Source organism: Thamnophis sirtalis, unplaced genomic scaffold (assembly GCF_051295495.1).
Source record: "Thamnophis sirtalis isolate CommonGarterSnake01/CBP01778 unplaced genomic scaffold, rThaSir2_p1.2 scaffold_1, whole genome shotgun sequence".
NCBI classification, from domain to species: Eukaryota; Metazoa; Chordata; class Lepidosauria; order Squamata; family Natricidae; genus Thamnophis; species Thamnophis sirtalis.
In genome coordinates, this window is record NW_028261381.1 from 13,866,470 (window position 1) to 13,888,594 (window position 22,125).

General features: G+C 42.6%; 1 protein-coding gene across 1 annotated transcript in view; it reads right to left on the bottom strand.

Annotated features, from left to right (window-relative positions):
- The window catches only part of ANKAR (ankyrin and armadillo repeat containing), a 47,172-nt gene that overhangs the window by 16,340 nt on the left and 8,707 nt on the right, over positions 1–22,125 (bottom strand). The window contains exons 5-15 of the mRNA XM_087705285.1: positions 21,165–21,342; positions 19,044–19,263; positions 18,035–18,067; positions 17,100–17,147; positions 14,311–14,518; positions 6,914–7,122; positions 6,264–6,368; positions 3,693–3,937; positions 2,224–2,392; positions 1,046–1,287; positions 64–217 (exon numbers count right to left, since the gene is read on the bottom strand). Coding sequence (XP_087561411.1) covers positions 64–217; positions 1,046–1,287; positions 2,224–2,392; positions 3,693–3,937; positions 6,264–6,368; positions 6,914–7,122; positions 14,311–14,518; positions 17,100–17,147; positions 18,035–18,067; positions 19,044–19,263; positions 21,165–21,342 — 1,811 coding nt within the window. The remainder of the gene's footprint in view (positions 1–63; positions 218–1,045; positions 1,288–2,223; positions 2,393–3,692; positions 3,938–6,263; positions 6,369–6,913; positions 7,123–14,310; positions 14,519–17,099; positions 17,148–18,034; positions 18,068–19,043; positions 19,264–21,164; positions 21,343–22,125) is intronic.

Here is a 22,125-nt window from a genome sequence, read left to right on the forward strand (position 1 = left end):
ATTTAAGAACTTTTGAACTCCTATATGAGTTTGTGCCTGTATTGCAGAACAACAGCGACTTACCAACACACTGCATTTTATCAGATGGTGATAGAAGCATGTCTATAATTAAATTATATCCAATCTGTTCTGCCATGAATTTCTGCTGCTTCAGGGTTTGTCCGGCTAGGGCCCAGAGGGTTACAGCCCCTTGTTCTTTCACCTTCAAGTGAAAGGCCTGGAAGTTGACCCAAAATGAGAAAGTTATATGTGAAAGCTTATGAGCATAACCATATCTACTCTATAGGAAGATGCTTTTGAACTCTGCTGTTGAAGAAGACTCCTGATAGTACCATGGATAGCCAGGAAAACTAGCCAATGAACGATCAAATAAACCAATCCAGATCTCACTTGGGGCACAAATCACTAGGCTGAAATGATCCTACTTTAAAACATTTATGTGAAGGCCCAGCTTTCTGGAGAAGTATCTAATATGGGGAAAATGAAAGGAAAGGACCACAGCAGCCAGGTGGGTGAACTCAGTTATTGTTGGGAGACCTGAAGGACTAGGTTAGGGGATAGATAATCAAGGGAAGAGTGATGTGATGACTGAGTGGCTAAGACACTGAGCTTGTCAATCAGAAGGTCGACAGTTCAGTGGTTCAAATCCCTAGCACCGCGTAACAGAGCGAGCTCCTGTTACTTGTCCCAGTTTCTGCCAACCTAGCAGTTTGAAAGCACATTAAAAAAGCAAGTAGAAAAATAGGAACCACCTTTGGTGGGAAGGTAACAACGTTCTATGTGGCTTTGCATTTAGTCATGCCGGTTACATGACCACAGAGACACCTTCAGACATTGTTGGCTCTTCAGCTTAGAAACGGAGATGAGCATCGCCCCTAGAGTCAGGAACGACTAGCACGCATGTGTTGGGGAATCTTTAATTTTACCTTAGCCATGGGAAAGTCTAGCTATGTAGTCTTTAAGAATTGACAGTACTTGATGGTATGCTGTCATCATCATCCCTTATACAATGACTTGGGTCCACTAAAAAAATCAAAACACTTGCCTTGAGGAGCTTCAGGAGGAACGTGGTCACAGATTTGGCTAGAAATCTCATCTGGATAATAACGTTCCCTTCACAGAGTGCCTCAATTGCCATTGCTCCTTTAACCTGGACACTGATTTTCCTTCCTCTGAGAAGTTGAATTAGAGGATCAATAACATTTGCCGCCACAATAGCATTCTGCATTTTCATATTCCCACGACAAATTTCTGCAATTACTGCTGAGGCCACTGCCACCAGGACATCTTTAAGCAGAAAAAAAAAATACAGGAATAAAAGCCAGATATGTCTGACTTAATCTGCTTTAACCTTTTAAGGACTCTCATTACTTATAGTAGTAACGACAATTTACAGATTGAATACTTCCTTTTGAATGATTTTTTTTTACTTTTCTGACCAATGATAAATCACCTCAAATTCATCAATGAATCCCCAAATGGTAATCACTATTATACCTATGATTTTGAAATAACCATTTTCTGTATACCCTTCACGTTATCTTCCCATTTTAAAACAAGAAGCTATAGCAGGTTATCCTCTTTATATTGGTATTGATGTGCCAGGAGTATATGTTTTCAATGTTCATAGAAAAATTATGGAATACCATAATATACATAAATAAGAAGCATAAACTATAGATGTTAGATTTTTTAAAAATATTAGGGTGTATCCTCTTATTTTATTCTTTATTATATCTATTTCCTGACTAAAATTTACACTAAAATGCTTGACAAAGATTTGTTGCTGCACTTAGATAATGATGTTACAGTTCCCCCCTTCAAAATATTAAAGTCAGTTTTCTAGACCTTGTAAAGCAAGATATTCCTTTTTTTTAATTAAATTTTTTTTTAATTTTAATTTGAAACAAGTACAACATCTTTCTTTACATCTGCAACATATTCCTTAATGGGTAATACAAATGAAGGACAGAACCAGGAATAAGAAGGTAAAAATTTCCTAATAAATGTATCTATTCCCCTTTGCACTGAGACTTCAAAGACTGCATTTTATTGTTGAGTCTAACTACTGTTTTTTAGAAAATAGATACTGCTGGTGAAACAGATGTCTTCTCCTGGAAGTCCCATCACCCCAGAAGTAAAAAGAACTAGAAAGTTAAGTGATCAGTAAGCTATGTCATTCCCTTAAAACCGATTAGTCAATTTTACTATTTTTGTTTTTACCTGAATCTGAACCTAAGAACTGGACAAGTGGTTCAATACCATTCATTTCTTTCACTTTCAGCTGATTCTGTTTATTATTCTTGCATAATACTCGGATACAGCTCATGACATTCACAAGCAGATCTTGTAAGTCATTGTCCAACAGACTGATGAGAGCAGGAATTCCATGCTACATTAAAAAAAATTATAAGGGACATAGGCAAAAGTAGAATGAATAAGAACTAAACAATACAATGGGCTGAATCTAACAAAAATCTCAATCTTTCACAGGGTGGAAAGGCAATTGTTCCTATCATTCTCTCCATAGTTCTTGAGATCTCCTGGAATATGGGATGGGAGGAGTGGGGTTTGTGGTATCTTCCTTAGTCTTGATGGGTCGGTGGGATGAAAGGAAGGGAAAAATTCAGTGAGTACCACTCTCCTTTCTCTACCAATCAAAATATTCTATCAGAACTGTAGCATAATAAAAATAAACACCTGTGGATTCAAGTCAATCTGTCATGTTAAATACACTGTATTTCACAAAACAGAATCCACCTTCAAGATTGCAAACTTTCAACTCTGAGGATCCTTCTCCTTTCCTCCTTCAGCTCATCATATGGCCACTTTTCAGCACATGCCCATTTTTAAAAACGAAGTGTGTTTTTGTTGTCCAAAATTGATTTTAAAATTTCATATCCTAAGTCAAGCAGAATCTCAATCATCAAGAGTAACCTTAACTACAATTAAAATTAGTTCAAGTTGTATCTCAGCAATAATTAACATTGGGGCAGAAATTCAGTTCAGAGCAGGGGTGAAATTCAGCAGGTTCAGGAGAACCCGTAGCGGAAATTTTGAGCAATTTGGAGAACCAGCAAATACCACCTCTGGCTGGTCCCAGAGTGGGGAGGGAATGGAGATTTTACAATATCTTTCCCCCAGGAGTGGGGAAAGAATGGGGATTTTGCAGTATCCTTCCCCCAGGAGTGGGAAGGGAATGGGGATTTTGCAGTATCCTTTCCCCAGGAGTGGGGAGGGAATGAGGATTTTGTAGTATCCTTCCCCTGGAATGGAGTGGGGAGGGAATGGGGATTTTGCAGTATCCTTCCCCTGCCATGCCCACCAAGCCACACCCACAGAACCATTAATAAAAAAAATTGAATTTCAACATTGGTTCAGAGGCTAGTATAGAAAGAAAAGGTTACAGTCAACAGGCATATTCCTGATTTGTCAAATGAAGTCAACAACAACAGAAGTCATAGTTGTGGCTGCAATGTCAAAGCAGAACTTAGAAACGGCCAAATGCACTCAGACAGGCCTCTACTTTATAATACTTCTAAACATCAAACAAATAGGAATAATGTCATAAATAATAAAAGGCGTGTTCCTTATCATGGAAAAACACACCCATCTTATTATTATTCTAATTAATTTTTTAAAGAAGGGTAACTGCAAAAGTGAACATTCCCCCCCCCCCCCATTAGATTTACCAGTTCAGCGATGATGACTTGATTATTATCCAGCTGGGCAATATCATATAAAAACACTGCACAACGAGACAGCAATTCGGGTTGTTCCACAGACAAGAGCTTAATTAACACAGGGATGCCTCCAGCTTCTACAAAGGCTCTGACAATTGACTCATGGGTGGAGATGTTACTCAACACTCCCAGAGTGAGGCACTCCAATTTGATGTCTTCGCTCTTCAACAATCTGATTAATGAGGGTATGGTACCTGCCACCAAGAACAAAAACAACACACCAGTTACAGCAATGAAACATGCCTTGAATCTCTCCAAGGTTCTGACTTCTTTAGGGGACTGTAGCAGAGAAGGAAGGTGAATTCCTTTGGTTAAGAACCGAACAACTGAGAAAAGCAGTGGGGGAAACTTCAGTTGTGAATGTTGCTGTATTTTAAATTGTTGTATCGTCTTATTTATCCCCTTCCCTGTTTTATTGTAAGCTGCCCGGAGTCCTTCGGGAGTGGGCGGCATACAAAACTAATAAAACAAACAGTGAAATCTGAAGGAGGAATGATTGCCACTACAGAATGAATATATATATATGGACAATGGGCTGCAAAACTGGGGGCCTGAATGTTACAGCACATTTTTTTTTAGGAATCCTGACTTTAGTGGGATGCTATTTGGTTCTGCGTGAGACCGCGAAATGGCTTGGACAGCCATTATATAAACTTATGCAGATAGGTAAGCCTCATAGAATAGGCAAATCCTTAAACTTTGCTTTCTATTTTCTTCCTTGCCGCTGAACCAAGAAGATAAAAAGCCTTTTATGCTTTTGCCATGGGAAAGCACACAATAAAGCAATAAGCAATATTTTCTCTGTTCTCCCCTTTTCTTTTTATTTATCCAAGCCCTCCATTTCAATGAATTAATATTTGTATATACTGATATCAATTTCTTGAAATGCCTATTTTTGTTCTGAAAATTTGCAAATATACAATTTTTCAGATAGTTGTTTCAGTTAGGCCCTTTGGTAAGTTATTTCCAGAAATATTGTTAATATTTGTATAAACTTTTCCCTAATATAAATTCATCTAAGTGCCTCTGTCTCAGATAAGATAAGATAAGATAAGATAAGATACTTTATTTGTATGCCGCCCTTTTCCCTGGGGGGACTCAGGGCGGCTCACAGTTCAGGGGGAGGGGAGGACAAACCAAGTTACATATAAGACAATACATCGTTAAAAGCACAACATTCATACTATTCGGGGAGGGTTAGGGTCTTTAGCCCCAGGCCTGTCGGGACAGCCAGGTTTTAAGGGCTATGCGGAAGGTCTGGAGGGTGGTGTGGGTACGAATCTCCACGGGGCGTTCGTTCCATAGGGTCGGAGCTGCCACAGAGAAGGCTCTCCTCCGCGTGGTTGCCAGTTGACATTGACTGGCTGATGGAACTCGGAGGAGGCCTAATCTGTAAAAAGCCCAATTGAAATGGATCCAGATAATCAATATTACACAGATGTGTTTGCTGCTATGAAATTATTACCTTTCCCTTTTTTTCTTCAGAAATGAAACGCTTGAGGCTAGACTATCAACTGAAGTGACTTCCCAGGTAAAGGAAGAATATCTTTTCAGAAAGCTTTGAGAAACACGTCTTTTAGGCAATTTAGCTGGGTCACTTTAAATGACATTTGCCCCCCTCCCCCCCGGTCCATCCCTGCCAATGCTAGAATCAGTGGTTGGTTGCAGGCAGTACACCCCGTTACGGGTGTACCGGAGCCTGCCTGGAGCACCGGGTACCGTTCCGGTACAGTGCTCTTGAGGACCCACCTGCCCACACTCCTTACCCATCTTTAAACTCTTTTGTGCTTCTGCGCACGGCACGTACAGCGCCTGCGCGATGCTCTGCCAAGCAGCTAGAGCATCACGGAGCATTGCAGAGGTGTTGCTGGATGGTAAGACACATGCGCATGCTTCGTGCTGCACGCGCGCTGCATGCATTTATGTGGAGGACGCCAGGCTCCATTGTAACCATACCGGTTGCAACGGGATCCGGAATCCACCACTGCTAGGAATTAATTTTTTCTAGGAAGATGATAAAAGGGTCACTCTTCTACATCACTGCTAGTATTCAAAGAAAACACCCAATCTAATAGGCCCTGTTTTGGATCCTTGGTCATAATGGAGAAAATTAAATCCTGAACCATTTCCTAGTAGGGAATTTGCGCATGGACATTAACATGCCTTAGGACATGAATTTTAGGTAACCCAATGTCATGCCAGCCATCTCAGGAAGCCAAACTGTTAGGCTACAGATAAATAGTGTACCAGAACAACGCCCAACCTTTGGGGCGCCAGGAACTGGTTCAATGCAGAGGGCCGTTTTTCTGCAGGCCAGAGGGGCATGGTTTCACGTGCTGCACAGATCGGGCTTTGCTTGCTTGCACAGCTTGGTGCCTGGTGGGCTGAGGAACCAGTGATTGACCATGGCCCAGGGGTTGGGAACTGTTGAGAAGCAGGCTTGATCTTTTTCACTATGTTCATTATTATTAAAATAACTTTGAACAGAAAAAGTAACAAATGATGCACATGATATCTTACCTGCCTGCAATATACAGTCCCAGTAATGATCTTTGGCAAGACAAAGTACTTCTAAACACTGTATTGCCATTAGTTTCCTAATATAGGCTTCACAATTCAGCATGCCTGTTAAGATTTTTAACAATAATTTGTTAACATTTAACAGTTGCACTAAAACATGGTCAACCCCCATGCATTTGCCTTAATTCTGGATTACAACAGTGTTTTTCTTTATAGTCTAATAGGAAAGTTAATGGTGAATACAAGGCCTGCGGTTCTCTTATTGCAGAGATTTTCTAACTCTGGGCTGGATTATAAACAAATCTGAATTCTGATGTCATTTCCAGTATTGGGATTAATACAGATGTGCTAAGATGTCTGCTTTATTAAATTGGAACTTTAAGGATCGTTTTGCCTTTGATTCTGATTTAATTCTACATGATACTTGGAACGCTGACAGTAACAGTGTTTCGTGCATCTCGTCTTATAGTCATGCTGGGCATATAATCATGGAAGTGTCTTCAGACAATGCTGGCTGCCTTGGCTAAGAAACACAGATGAGCACCATCTTCTAGAGTGCAACACAACGGGGCATGGAAAATCTTTATCTTTTTAATCTCACCCTGAAACTTTTCAGTGATTTAATCAGAATTACTATATAGGGTACTTACCAACAAGAGTTTTCCAAACTGGGAGAGCAGGGTTATTTAACTCAATTAGATGCTTCAAAACTTCTGTGTGGAAGTTTAGTGCAGCCAAATGTATTATGTTATTTCCTTCACCGTCTTTTTTTAGCCAGTCGGCTTTAAGAGAAAACAAATACTTGATACTATCTAGTGCTCCAGATACAGCTGCAAGCAAAAGTGGCGTGGAATGATATCTATATATAGAAAAAAGAACAAAATACTGTGATATGAAAAAAAAAAACCTGACCCAAATCAAAAGGAATACACTGGATTTTAATTCATGTACAGGTATTTCTTGACATAGGACGAGTCGCTTAGCAATCATTCAAATTTACGACGGGCTCCCCCCCAAAGGTATTTATGGTCCAGTTCCAAAGCTCCAATGGCTGCCACCCCTGGTCACGAGACCACGTGTTGGGCAGAAGGAAACTGGCCTGCATTTACGACCATTTGCAGTGTCATCCAGTCATGTGACTGCATTCTACCACATTTTTGTTTGAAAATGATTGTTTACAAATATGTTCCCTAGTGAACAAGGGCTCCACTTCACAACCATAGTCACTTTACAACCGCAGCAAAAAAAAAGGTTGTAAAAACAGGTCTGGTCATGTGGTCACTCGCTTTTATGTTTGTTGAATGTTTGAATGTTTATTTTATTTATATGCTGCCCTTTTCCCCCGAAGGGGACTCAGGGCGGCTCACAACTCAACCAAGGGAGGGGGATACAGACAAAAATTAAAACGACACGCAACAATACATAATTTAAAACACACAACAGTCATACCATTCGAGACGGGGGTAGAAGCTTTTTTTAGCCCCAGGCCTGTCGGAATAGCCAGGTTTTAAGGGCTTTGCGGAAGGTCTGGAGGGTGGTGAGGGTTCAAATCTCCATGGGGAGTTTGTTCCAGAGGGTCGGAGCGGCCACAGAGAAGGCTCTCCTCCGGGTAGTCGCCAGTCGACACTGGCCGGCGGATGGAATTCGGAGGAGGCCTAATCTGTGGGATCTAATCGGTCTAGAGGAGGTAATTGGCAGCAGGCGGTCTCTCAAGTACCTAGGTCCAATACCATGAAGGGCTTTATAAGTGACGACTAGCGCCTTGAAGCGTATCCGGAGACCAATAGGCAGCCAGTGCAGCTCGCGGAGGATAGGTGTTACGTGGGTGAACCGAGGTGCACCCACGATCGCTCGCGCGGCCATCATGACCATCATGACTTAGGACTGTCACAGGCAAGCTCCATTACAGTCATTAAGCGGGGAACTACTTGTACTTCACCTATCTAAAAAACCCTCAAAGGAAGTCCAAGTAAACAAATTAAATTTACATGGCACATTAGTATATTGATAAGTATGAGCTAAATGAGGACTCCCAGACTATCAGATGAGACTCACTTTTCAGGTGAACTATACCAAGACTCAAAGGCAAGTATCATCCTAGTCAGAGGTGTCAAACTCAAGGCCCGCTGGCTGGATCTGTCCAATGGAGTACTTAGATCTGGCCTGCCAGCCCACCCTGGAAAAAGCAAAGGACCAGCCCGCAGTGCTTCTGCCAGCAGAAACGGAGCTCCCGAGCTCCGTTTTACTTGCAGAGAATTGCAGGAGGCCATCGCAGCAGAGCGCTCAGGCCACCACAGTTACCCCAACCTGAGTAATGTCAAGCTGTCCACATCAGCCCTGGCCACACCTAACCCAGCCCTCCCTTGGTCAAATACAACCCTGATGTGGCCCCCAATGATATTGAGTTTGACACCCCTGATCTTTGTCAAGAGTTACGGTTTTTATCCTCCTTAGAAAAATTTCTGTAAGGAGGCTAGCAGAATTTCATGTCCTTTTTCTAAAAAAAGAAGTTCTATTTCTATTTCTGTTCTAATAATATTACATTCCCCTCAGCTGATCTTCCTACAATTTATTATTACAGCAAGGTGTCGAGCTAGATAAAATTTGCACACAAGAAGGGATGGGAATTTTGACTCAGGAGCGACCTTATTTGAAGATCTGTGCATATACAGATAATCCTTGATTTATGACCGCAATTGAGCCCAAAATTTCTGTTGTTAAGTGAGACAGTAGTTAAGTGGATTTTGCCCCACTTTACAACCTTTCTCGCCACTGTTATTAAGTGAATCACTACAATTGTTAAGTTAGTAACACAGTTGTTAAGTGAATTTTGCTTCCCCGTTGACTTTGTTTGTCAGAAGGTCGCAAAAGGTGATCACATTCGGTGGGACACTGCAACTCTCATAATTATGAACCAGTTGCCCAGCGCCTGAATTTTGATCAAGTGGCCATGGGGATGCTGTAACTGTCATAAGTGTGAAAACGGTCATAAGTCAGTGCCTTTGTAACTTCGAATGATGACTAAATGAACTGCTGTAAATCAAGCACTACTTGTATAAGCGTATGTATTCATTGACTGGCCTCACTCTATCTGCCCAGATTCCTTAGTATCATGCCTTCAATTGTTGTTCCATGTTTGAGGACCAGTTGCCAAAATTCTTGCTTCCACCCTCTCCCCAAGCCTCTGTTCAGGCTGCCTTTCCACTGAAGCTCTACTCCAGAGCCAATGCAATGCAGGCAGAGGTGAGTTCCTACTGGTTCAGATTGATTCGGCCGAGTAGGCAGTAACTCAGCCTGCCACGCCCCCGAACTGGTTCTACTGGCAGCTCATAGGCGCCGCCATCTTGTTTTTTGCTTCTGAGCATGCGCAGAAGCATTTTTTAAACTCCTGTGCGTGCCCGAAGTGCGTCCCTGGGCGAACCGGCAGTAGCAAAAGCCGGACCCACCCCTGAATGCAGCTAACAGCTGACAACCACATCCAATTACTGTATATAGTAGCTGCCCAGAGTCACTTCATTGAGTTGGATATCTATAGAAATTGAATAAACAAACAACCAAATAAGTAAATACCCCAGGTCTTCTCACTCTGGTCACAGCAGTTCAAAACCAACCCAATCATTCCAACTGTGACCAGGTTTTTTTTTGCCCAGGTTCACCTGGTGTACCAGTTGCGGCCCTATCTGGACCGGGAGGCACTCCAAATGCTCACTCATGCCCTTGTCACCTCAAGACTCGACTACTGTAACACGCTGTACATGGGGCTGCCCTTGAAAAGTGTTTGGAGACTACAATTGGTCCAGAATGCAGCCGCGCGAGCGATACTGGGTGTACCTAGATACACCCATGTTACACCTATCCTCCGTGAGCTGCGCTGGCTCCCTATTGGTCTCCGAACACGCTTCAAGGTGCTGGCTTTAAAGCCCTACAGGGCCTAGGACCTGGATATCTCCGTGACCGCCTCCTGCAACATACCTCCCAGTGCCCAATAAGATCGCACAGGGTGGGCCTTCTCCGGGTGCCGTCGACTACACAATGTTGTTTGGTGGCTCCTCGGGGGAGAGCCTTCTGTGTAGCTGCCCCGGCCCTTTGGAACGATCTACCCCCTGAGATCCAGACCCTCCCTACTGTCTCGGCCTTCCAAAAGTCTGTTAAGACCTGGCTGTTCCTGCAGGCCAGGGGCTGCTGATCTCTGACTGAGCTTCAGCCCCATTAACATAGAGTGTATGTTGTGTCCTTTTTTTAATCCGTTGTTTTGTATTTTAACTTTCTTAGTATTTTGTTTTTGAACTGTTTTTATGTAAGCCGCCCGGAGTCCTGCGGGATTGGGTTTAGGTTTAGGTTTAGGTTTATTGGGATTTATATGCCGCCCTTTTCCCTGAGGGGACTCAGGGCGGCTTACAACCACAGGGGAGGGGAAGTGCAAGGTCAAAACAAACACTTTGTGAACAAAAGAAAAATAATAAAACACAGCTTTCATTCAGCAATCAAACACTCGGGCGGGTAATTGGAAGCCTATCCCCAGGCCTGCTGGGAGAGCCAGATCTTGAGGGCTGCGCGGAAGGTCTGGGTCGTGGTGAGGGTGCGGATCTCCATGGGGAGCTCGTTCCATAGGGTCGGGGCAGCAACAGAAAAGGCTCTCCTCCGTGTGGTCGCCAGTCGACATTGACTGGCAGATGGAATTCGGAGGAGGCCCAGTCTGTGCGATCTGATTGGTCGATTTAGGGAGGTAATCGGCAGAAGGCGGTCTCTCAAGTACCTAGATCCACTACCATGGAGTGCTTTAAAGATGGTCATCATTATCCTGAAGCGCACCCGGAGACCAACAGGCAGCCAGTGCAGCTCGCGGAGGACAGGTGTAACGTGGGCGAACCGAGGTGCGCCCACTATCACTCGCGCGGCTGCATTTTGGACTAGCTGTAGTCGCCGGATGCACTTCAGGGGCAACCCCATGTAGAGCCCATTGCAGTATTCCAGTCTAGAGATCACAAGGGCTCGAGTGACTGTTGTGAGGGCCCCCCGATCTAGGTAGGGCCGCAACTGGCGGACCAGGCGAACCTGGGCAAATGCCCCCCTGGTCACAGCTGACAGCTGGTGGTCAAAAGTCAGCTGTGGATCCAGGAGGACTCCTAAGTTGCGGACCCTATCTGAGGGGTATAAAATTTGACCCCCCAGCCTAAGCGTTGGTGTATTAGCCAAATTATTGGGGGGGAAACACAACAGCCACTCGGTCTTATCCGGGTTGAGCACCAGTTTGTTAGCACTCATCCAGTCCTTAACGGCCTCCAGACCCCGGTTCATCACGTCCACCGCTTCATTGAGTTGGCACGGGGCGGACAGATACAATTGTGTATCGTCCGCATATTGATGGTATTTTATCCCGTGCCTCCGAATGATCTCGCCCAGCGGTTTCATGTATATGTTAAATAGTAGGGGGGATAGGACCGAACCCTGAGGTACTCCACATGTTAGGGGCCTCAGGGACGATCTCTGCCCCCCCACTAACACCGACTGCGACCTGTCCGAGAGGTAAGAGGAGAACCACCGCAAAACAGTGCCTCCCACTCCCACCTCCCGCAGTCGTCGCAGAAGGATACCATGGTCGATGGTATCGAAAGCCGCTGAGAGGTCAAGGAGAACCAGGATGGACGCATAGCCTCCATCTCTGGCCCTCCAGAGATCATCGGTCAATGCGACCAAAGCGGTTTCTGTGCTGTAACCAGGTCTGAAGCCGGACTGGAAGGGGTCAAGATAGCTAGCTTCCTCCAAGGCCCGTCGAAGCTGAAAGGCCACCACTTTCTCAACAACCTTCCCGATAAAGGGAAGGTTGGAGACAGGACGAAAGTTGTTTAAGATGGCTGGATCTAACGATGGTTTCTTTAGGAGGGGTCTCACCACCGCCGTTTTGAGTACGGCGGGGAAGTGCCCCTCCCGAAGAGAGGCGGTGACAACCGCCTGGATCCAGCCATGTGTCACCTCCCTGCTGTTAGCCACCAGCCAGGAGGGACACGGGTCCAGAATACAAGTGGAGGCACTTACAGCTCGGATGGCCTTGTCCACATCCCCAGAGGCAACTTCCTGGAACTCAACCCAGAACTGATGTGGCAAATGATCCTCCTGTGTCTCAGCTGGATCTACTGCGGTGGAGTCCAAGTCCGATCGCAACCGAGCTACTTTGTCCGCCAAGAATTGAGCATAATCCTCAGCCCTACCCTGCAAGGGGTCTCCCGCATCCCTCCTATTAAGGAGGGAGCGGGTTATCCTGAACAGGGCGGCTGGGCGTGACTCGGCGGACGCAACCAAGGAAGAAATATATGATCTTTTTGCAGTTCTTAATGCTCGGACATAGTCCTTGGTGCAGGTAGTTAAGAGTGCTCGGTTTACCTCGGACCTATCGGACCTCCACTGGTGCTCTAGGCATCTCCTCCGGCGTTTCTTCTCCCGGAGTTCCTCGGTAAACCAGGGAGCTCTCCGGGATCCACTGACCCGGAGGGGCCGTAGTGGCGCAATCCGGTCGAGAGACTCCGACGCCGCCGAGTACCAGGCGGCAGCCAGAGTCTCCGCCGAACTGTGGGCGAGGGTATCAGGAATAACCCCAAGCTCCGTCTGGAACCTCAAAGGGTCCATAAGTCGCCTGGGGCGGAACCACCTGGTCGGTTCCTCCTCCCTACGGTGGGGGTTTGGCCTCCGGAAGTCAAGCCTCAGTAGGCAATGGTCTGACCACGACAGGGGTATGATCTCATTACCCCTCAGACCAAGATCACACATCCACTGCTCCGAGAGGAATACGAGGTCGAGCATGTGACCCGCTGCATGGGTTGGGCCCCGAATTACTTGGGTCAAGCCCATGGCCGTCATGGAGGCCATGAACTCCTGCGCCCCATCAGAGCGTTCACCGAGCGATGGCAAGTTGAAATCCCCCAGAACTATAAGCCTGGGGAACTCAACTGCCAGCTCGGCTACTGACTCGAGGAGCGAGGGGAGGGATGCTGCAACGCAGTTGGGAGGCAGGTACGTTAGCAGCAAACCCACTTGACCCTTGAGGTCCAACTTTATCAGCAGAGACTCACACCCGACAAGCTCCGGAGCAGGGACCCTACGAGGTAACAGAGACTCCCGGATTACAATAGCCACACCGCCACCCCTTCCCTGGGCTCTCGGCTGATGAAGCACCTGAAATCCCTCTGGGCACATCTCTACAAGGGGGACTCCTCCTTCTGTGCCCAGCCAGGTTTCAGTAATACATGCCAGGTCTGCCCTCTCGTCAACAATTAAGTCCCGGACGAGGGGAGCTTTGTGAACAACAGACCTGGCATTTAGCGACAACAGCCTGAGACCAGGGTCCTGACTACTCGCGCCATCTGGTCTTGGAGTGGGACTCCTAGGGCCGGAAGGAGGGATCTCTGCAATGTAGCGAACCCTCCTTCCCCGGTAATGGCCAGCCCTAAGGTCCCCGCCGTATCTGCCTCTCCCTGTCACGACCGCTATGCTCCGACCCACTCCCATGTCCATGGTCCCCCCAACCACCCCGGTTCCTCCCGCCTTCCCCAGCAGGTCCTCCGAGTCAAACATACTCATTTATCCACTCTAACAATTCCCACGTAAAAATTTAAAACATATAAAATACAAGGGTAACAATTACTAAAAGTGGGCCATTCATTCAATTCCAGCCAGCTCCCATACACTCAGCATTCTATTTAAAATTGCGCAGTTATAGTATGTAATAATAATAATAATAATAATAATAATAATAATATGGGAACAATGGAGGAAGCGATGGTTTGCTCCTCTCCCTTCTTATGACCTGAGGAAATGTCCTAAGCCACCAAATCAAAAGTACGTAGTATATCAGGTGGCTGTAGGCAAGCGAGATTAAATATTCGAGATTGGGCGGCATACAAATCTATTAAAACTCAAACTCAAACTTAAACCCAACCACCTCCCTCATTCTCAACTCTACCAGCTTCCTAAACCCACCAAGCAACCTGTCTCTGGTCTAGACCTCCCACTTCCAACGTTCTTCCTGGACCCCCCCCCCCTGCTTACTCACAGAGATTGAGTTTCCGCCTCTATCAGCTGTGCGTCTTTTCGGTAGAGGACTGTGATACAGGACACGTTGTCATAATAGGCAGCAAAATGGATTGGCAACCATCCTCGGTCATCGGGTATTTGGTAATCTGCTCTTAAAGCCAGAAGGAAATGAAGCGCTTCAAGGGAACCGCACTGGGCTGCTAGATGTAAAGCTGTGGGTCCCCAACCTGATAGACAACAAGAGGCAAGAGTGACCACTGGCCTTGAGGAAGGAAAGCAAAAGCTCTATCGAGTAGAATGGTTACATGCTAGCTATGTATCTGTGCGCTGTTCGTTGCTGCAGCTCTGGATGTCAGAAAAGCAACACAGACAGATAAGCCTAAAACGAACCGCATTCCAGCATTTAATAACTCAAAACAGAACCAAAAATAACGTTTCTGCAAATGGCGGGCCAAATATAAATGATATATATTTGAAAATCTAGAACGGATGTGTTTTTACAGTCTGATTAAAAGTGTAAGAATACTTTATGGCAGACTTTTCTAGCTGAGGGTTCCACTGGCAAATTAGGGATGACACACCAAAAAATAGGCAGAGGGTGGGACCAGAACAAAAATGGAGTCAACTTGGAATGGAGACAGACAGAGGTGGTATTCTGTCGGTTCTGACCGGTTCGCCCGAACTGGTAGCGGAAATCTCCCCGGCTCTATGGCATCCCGTTTAGGACACTTTCTTAGGCAAAGCGCATGTGAGGAAGGCGGAGCTCATGTGCAGACGTGGCACATACAAGTGAAGCGAGAGAGAGAGAGCGTGCGCTTGCCTCACATTTGCAAACCGGCAGGTAAATGAATACCACCTCTGGAGGTTGAAAACAAATTTTGATTTCAGAGTGAGAAGACATGTGGTATTTATTTGTTTTCAACCTTTCCCCATTCCATGTTGACTCCTTTCTGGTCCCTCCATCTACCTATTTTATTTAAAAAGAGTAAATTTGAATTCATGAAACGTATTTAATGATTTTCATTTGGGTATTGTATAAACAGAAGATCTCAAGCGACACTAGAGGCTGTTGCAGCTCTGGTACTACGGCTTCCCTTTCCCATTTTATCTTATTCCTACATACAACATACGTATCCCAGGGCTTGATATCTTATAGTTAAAATGCATGGATGATTAGCACCTTAATATGCACAAGCAAAATATCAATGTCAAGGATGTTTAATTATATATAATTTCAAAGGGACAGCTGAGAATACATAACGTTATTAAATTCTTTTCTTTGAAATAAATAGATTAGGATCAACATGCTTCATTTGAATGGATTTGTTGTGACTCAGCAGATGTCTGCTGTGAGTTTTTCGGGATCAAGATTCAGTATGCAGCTGGGGTTTGTGGGAGGCAAGTTTGGAGATAAAAGGACGGATGCTGCCATGCCCTAGTCGCTGGAGTCAACGTTCCTTCGTGTGTTCCTTGTTTGGTATAACATTGCTTGATTATTAATCGTGATTTATGCTTGTTACACTTGGATAAGTGCTTTGGTGTTTCATGTAAACCTGATTCGTGGAGACGGTGGAAGACGTGCAGTGCTTGTAAGAGTTTTTGTTTTGAATTCTTGTCGGAGACTTGTATTTATGTTATTTCTGGGCTCGAAGCCAGTTTGAACTGAGAACTGACCAAGAAAGACTTCCTTTTAAGTTGCCTGCGTTTGTTAAAGAGCCGTGAAGGAGGGGACAGAACAGGATTGTACTCAGGATTTCTTGAAATAGAATAAAAAGGGCAGTCAAATGTGAAAGCAAGAGAAATAGCTGTTTGCATTTGATACCAAGCCAGATGTAGTGCAACTAACTTAGCTTTCACAGAGTGCCAGTTAAGATAATTTTTAATGCAATTAAAAAACTCTTAAGTTACTTCATTATCATATTCTAATTGTATGATTATTATTTTTTAAATTTAGAACTCATATCTCATTTTAAGTTGGATCTCAAAAAAGGAGATTATGGACCTGGAGAAGACAACACTCAGTGTGTGTTAGGAATATAATTCTAACGGTTGGTTTGGCAATATATAAATCATGTAACAATGCTATACCTGTTTCTTTAAATCATACTGTAAAATGTGATTGGTTGCTGTTTTCCTCAATCGGAGGAAAGAGGGAGCCAGAATGACTGTTAGCTCTCTGTTTTGTTAGATGCTGGGCTGATCTGATCTGAGCGCCATGAGCTATTGTAAGTTTTGCAATTGTTAGCAAAATTTGTGTACCGAACTGATTACATGATACTGGACTATGTTATTTGGATTATTCCTTAACTGAAAGACATTGATGACTGACTGACTTATCCGTGTATGACTTGGACTGTTTGATGGACTCTGATACCTCTATTTCCACGAAAGTAAAAGCCTATTTAAACTGCAGTGACTCTGTATGCTGGTTTGTGTGTTCTCCAACACAACTCTCACAACACTTCGCTGAACGTACTCGCTCTCCCAACGGGGAGCTTACCTAACAGTGTTTATACAGGACAGAAGCGTGGGAATCATTACCAATATGTCATATCCAACGGTACATTCTGTACTGCTATTTAAGAAAAAGCATTATCCTGCTATTCCACAATTCTCCTCTTAACATACACTTCCACACAATGGAAGAAACTGCAAGAGTACAAAGGAAAATTGCAAATGGGAAATGATTACCAGTATCTTCTGTTAAAAAAAAAAAGTCAGTGTTTGAATAAGGAAATTGTAAGAAAAATGTGTCTGCAAATATCCTTAATAGGTACAATGTTAATCTTGCATTTATTCACAACTCACAACTTTTTTCTCCAATCATGATATCCTTTTCTATGAAGGCAGGTGGAGCTGAAAATAAAAAAGATTCATTTTCAGGTCACTGTTATAATTTGTACAGGTAGTCCTTGACTTACAATCGTTCTTTTAGTGACCATTCAAATTTATAATGGCCCTGAACAAAGTGACATGACCAATTTTCACATATTGCACCATCCCCATGTTCATGTAATCAAAATTCATGTAATCAAAATTGGTAGCTGGCTCATAAGACAGCTGCAGTGTCCCAGAGTTGTGTGAGCGACCTTCTGACAAGCAAAATCAACGTGGAAGCCTGATTCATTCAACAACCACGTTACTAACTTAACAACAGCAGTGATTCACTTAACAACTGTGACAAGGAAGGTTGTAAAATGGAGCAATTTAGCAACTGTCTTGCTTAGCAACAGACATTTGGGGCTCAATTGCGGTCATAAGTCAAGGTCGGTCTGTCTGTCTGTCTGTCTATCTATCTATCTATCTATCTATCTATCTATCTATCTATCTATCTATCTATCTATCCATCCATCCATCCATCCATCCATCCATCCATCCATCCATCCATCCATCCATCCATCCATCCACTACTGTAGCTGTAATATGATAAAAGCTACATTGACATATCACACTTAGCTACAATGTCATTTTGATTTAATATTACATACAAAGAAAATAATCTCAATTATTCAGAGTTTTCAGAGCTTTCACAAAATGCTGTAAGTTTCACTTTAAATTAGTTTGCCCCTCCAGCTGGTTATTGAGCAAAATTGATTTTTGAAATGATTTTTCACATAACATCAAATTTGCATTTATGAATGTTTTCCCACAATGCTTCCACCTATTGGAAGATCTTTGTCTGACTACTGCTAAATAGTATTGATTATAGAATATAAAAAGAGGATAATAGATTTATAACATACCACTTTTTATATCGGGTTTTTGGAAACGTTTTCCTGGGGGGAAAAAAAGCAATCCAAATTATGTTGATATGCTTATTGCTACTTCATTTTTATATGATCATTTGTCTTAAAACTCTTACAATATGACAATTAATAAATAATGAATTAATAACAGATTTGGCACAGATACAAAGATAAACTCTAAGCATTGCCTACTCATTACTAGCTAAAGATGGTGGAGTGACAATCTTAGGGTGATTTAATAGGTGAGGATTAAATGACTATTGTGTATGCCTTGCAGTTTTAATTTAATTTGTTTTTTTAAAGAAAAGTTTACAAAGGCTCAGTTCATATATTCAGCTAGGCCATAATGTGCTTTGACTTTGGTTTAGTCCTTAACTTAAATGAGTTTACTCAACAAACTATGTTCATCAAATCCTGACAAACCTTGGGGTGCTTAATTAGGATAAAAATTGAAAAACAACATTAGATGACAGAATGTTAAGAACAAATGTTGAGAGCAGATATTGAGCTTGAATCCCACATTGATAAGTTATGAAACCTATGGAAGGAGCAAAACAGGATCTCATACATTTTGGAAAATAAAACGAATGACATCCTGAGGAATGAATACTTTGCAGAATGGAAATTAATAAAGGAGAAAGGCAACTCTAGAACTAAGAAGAAATTTCCTGACAGCCAGAACAATTAATTAGTGGAACAACTTGCCTTCAGAAGTTGTAAATGCTCCAACACTGGAAGGTTTTAAGAAGAGACTGGACAACGATTTGTCTGAAATGGTATAGGGATTCCTTCCTGAGCAGGAGATTGCACTAGAAGGACTCCAAGGTCCCTTCCAACTATTCTATTCTATTCTATTCTATTCTATTCTATTCTATTCCATTCCATTCTATTCATTTCTAGTTTGTTTTATATGGTTTCCAAATTCAGACTTTTAGTGTTTCATATAAATGGGAAAGAGTAGAAATCTGATACTCACAACTTGTTTGCACTATCTTATCTTTCTTACCTTGGCTCACTGGAATAGAACGCCTTTGATTAATAGTTAGATGTAATTTAACCACCTGAGCTATAATTGCCACACGGTTGTAAATAGCGGCATGATGGATGTATGCATAACCATAATCATCTGTAATAGCAAGACTGTTGATGGAGGTCCTACGGCAGAAGGTAAGGAAGATGGCAGCCAGTCCTCTATCAGCAGCAGATTTCATGCCAAAAGACAGGCTCTAAAACCACAGAAAGGGAAACAGTGAAGGTCACTCATATTATTACCTTTCCAGTTATGATTCCTTCTTGGTTTCAGGTAGTTGCATATGATGCTATAGCCTTGGCTTGGGGGGGGGGAATAGTAATTTTAAGATAATTGTGATAATAAGTATGTTAAGACAGCAGAAGAGGGGGGAAAAAACTGGAGAAAATAACCAAATATAAAGATCTGCAAATAGAAGTCGAATGACTGTGGCAAAAGGAAAGAAAGGTAGCATCAACATTAATAGGTGCCTTGGATGCAATCCTAAAACAACTGGAACACCACTTGAACAGTACTGGAATGGACAAAATCACCATCTGTCAATTGCAAAAGGCAACTTTACTTGGAGTAGCTTACCTATTCATGCCATGATACCTTTAACACCAGTTGCCTATTTCAGGTCCTTGAGAAGAACTAGATGGATTTTAAAAAACGTACCCACTCTAAACATCTGGCTGACTATTCAACCAACTCATTCAACCAACTCAATCAAGCAGCTCCGGCCCTTTGGAACGAGCTCCCCGTGGAGATTCGAACCCTCACCACCCTCCAGGCCTTCCGCAAAGCCCTTAAAACCTGGCTCTTCCGACAGGCCTGGGGCTAATGAGTCTTGTCCCTTCCTCGAATGGTATGGTTGTTGTGTGCTTTTAAACTATGGTATTGTTTTTGTTTGTCTTTTTATTCCTTATTTGTACCCCCTCTCCTTGACTTGGGTTGTGAGCCGCCCTGAATCCCCTTTGGGGAAAAGGGCAGCATACAAATGTAATAAATTCAATTCAATTCAATTCAACCATTATAAAATAATATGCTTTGTTCCTTTTTTTTCCTGTTGTGGTTTTTTTTCACTTTTAAAGCGCATTTTATATGTTACTATTGAGAATGTGTTTGTAGTATAATCGTGCCTGTATTTTGTTTCTTCCCTTTTCTTTTCTGTTATTATTTTTAAAAGCAATATAAAGTAAAAAGATCTAATTGTGATGCTGAATTGTACTAAAAATATGAATTTTGACCTTTATTTAAAAAATGTTGAGCCAGGGTCTCAGCAAAAAAAAAAAAAAGTTCAGTGTAGCTAGCTGGAAACAAATTTACAAGATCTGAAATTGGATTCATGGAATGTGTTATCAACTGATGAAATTATTTACATTCTAAAAGTGATACGGCAGCTGGAGGGAGTGATAAGGAAGGGAATTGTGATAAATGTAGAAAGAAATTCTCCTACAGATCTCGCACACTGCTCCCTCCAGTCCTCAAGAAAAAAATATTTTCTTTTCAACTATCTTTACTGGAAGATGCCATTACACCACAGAAAGGCAGATTTGAATACTTCTCCAGCATATGTGCACATCTATTAATTATCTGCCTTAATTCCCAAATGAAGCTAATTAGGTTTTTTTTTTAAATGGGAGTTTAATTTCCAAGACCACATTAATTTAATTTAATTTAGTTTGCCCTCCAGTGCATACATTGCTGGAAAATGAAACAATAAGAAACCAGGATGCCCACTCATTTGAAAATTGCAACATATAAATGAAGTAGCACGAATAACCCAACAATCAGAAGGTCATTTACAAAATTGCATTGGGCTTTTGAAAATTATGCACCAAAATTATGAACCCTTTGATTATTATTATTGCTATTACACAGCTGATGAAGTGTAGAAGCCCTGTTCTATTATGGGGGTTAAATACAAAGTCAAGGAACAGAAAAGAAAAACTTTAGCAGAAAGGGGACAGAAACTGGGTTTGAAGAACAGTAATAAAGATTAGTTTGTTTTGGTGATTAATACATTTGTTTTAAGGTAATTGTCACAGTAATAAGAATATAAATGCAAGTTTTCACAGACTTGTTCTCTAGGATATTCAGATCCTTAAAACATACCTTACATTTAATAGCTTTCCTATAGCCAAATCTTTTCTTGAATTGTTCCATTGCTTGCGTGTCACTTAATGGAAGCCTTTTTGGTTTAAGGGTGCTTATCACTTCATTGATCGCTCCCCACCACTGACTTTTAAAAAGCATATAAAAAGCTTCAAGCTCAATGCCAATTACGTAATATCTGTTTTGAAAAAGAAGCCACATTACTTTAATAAGCAAATCTTTTTACACATCATATTGTGTCTATGTATTTAACAATGCTTCTGGAAGGATGCATGACTAGTGATCTTTCAATCATGCATAATCTATATTCATCAGTCCTAAATAAAGCTATTTCTACTTCATCTCTGACAGGCAAATTGGCCTGGGGCGGGGGGGGGGGGAGGAATCTAACAGTCTCCAATACTTGGATGGCAGTTTAATTAATTCAACCCAATCAACCTGGCCAAACCCAGTGGCCTGCAGATTTCTTAGATCACAGCTTTGTAGATGTGAGTTTTAATTAAGCCAAGCTATTTGGAAGGCAGCTAATTAGGGAAAACCGATTCATAAACAGTACCTCCAGTGAGGGAGAGGTGACATGAATATACTAGAATACAATTACCCAGTTTCCTTGAAAATAAAACCTCCCCGGATAATAAGCCCAATCGGGCTTTTGAGCACATACGCTAAAATAAGCCCTCCCCTGAAAATAAGGCCTCCCGGAAAATATTGCAACACAGCCACAGCCATGAGGTGACCACGTTTGCCGCCTCCTGCACCTCAAAAATAATAAGATCTCCCTGAAAATAAGACCATTTCGGGGGGGTCAAAAGAAAATAAGCCCCTGTCTTATTTTTGGGGAAACACAGTATATTTTAATTTATCTCACCTTCCCTTCCTTGACAGAATATATGGTTCCCATATATTTTAACTTGATAAATTATAACTCTTGTTACTAATTTCAGAGAGAAGAATTCAAAGT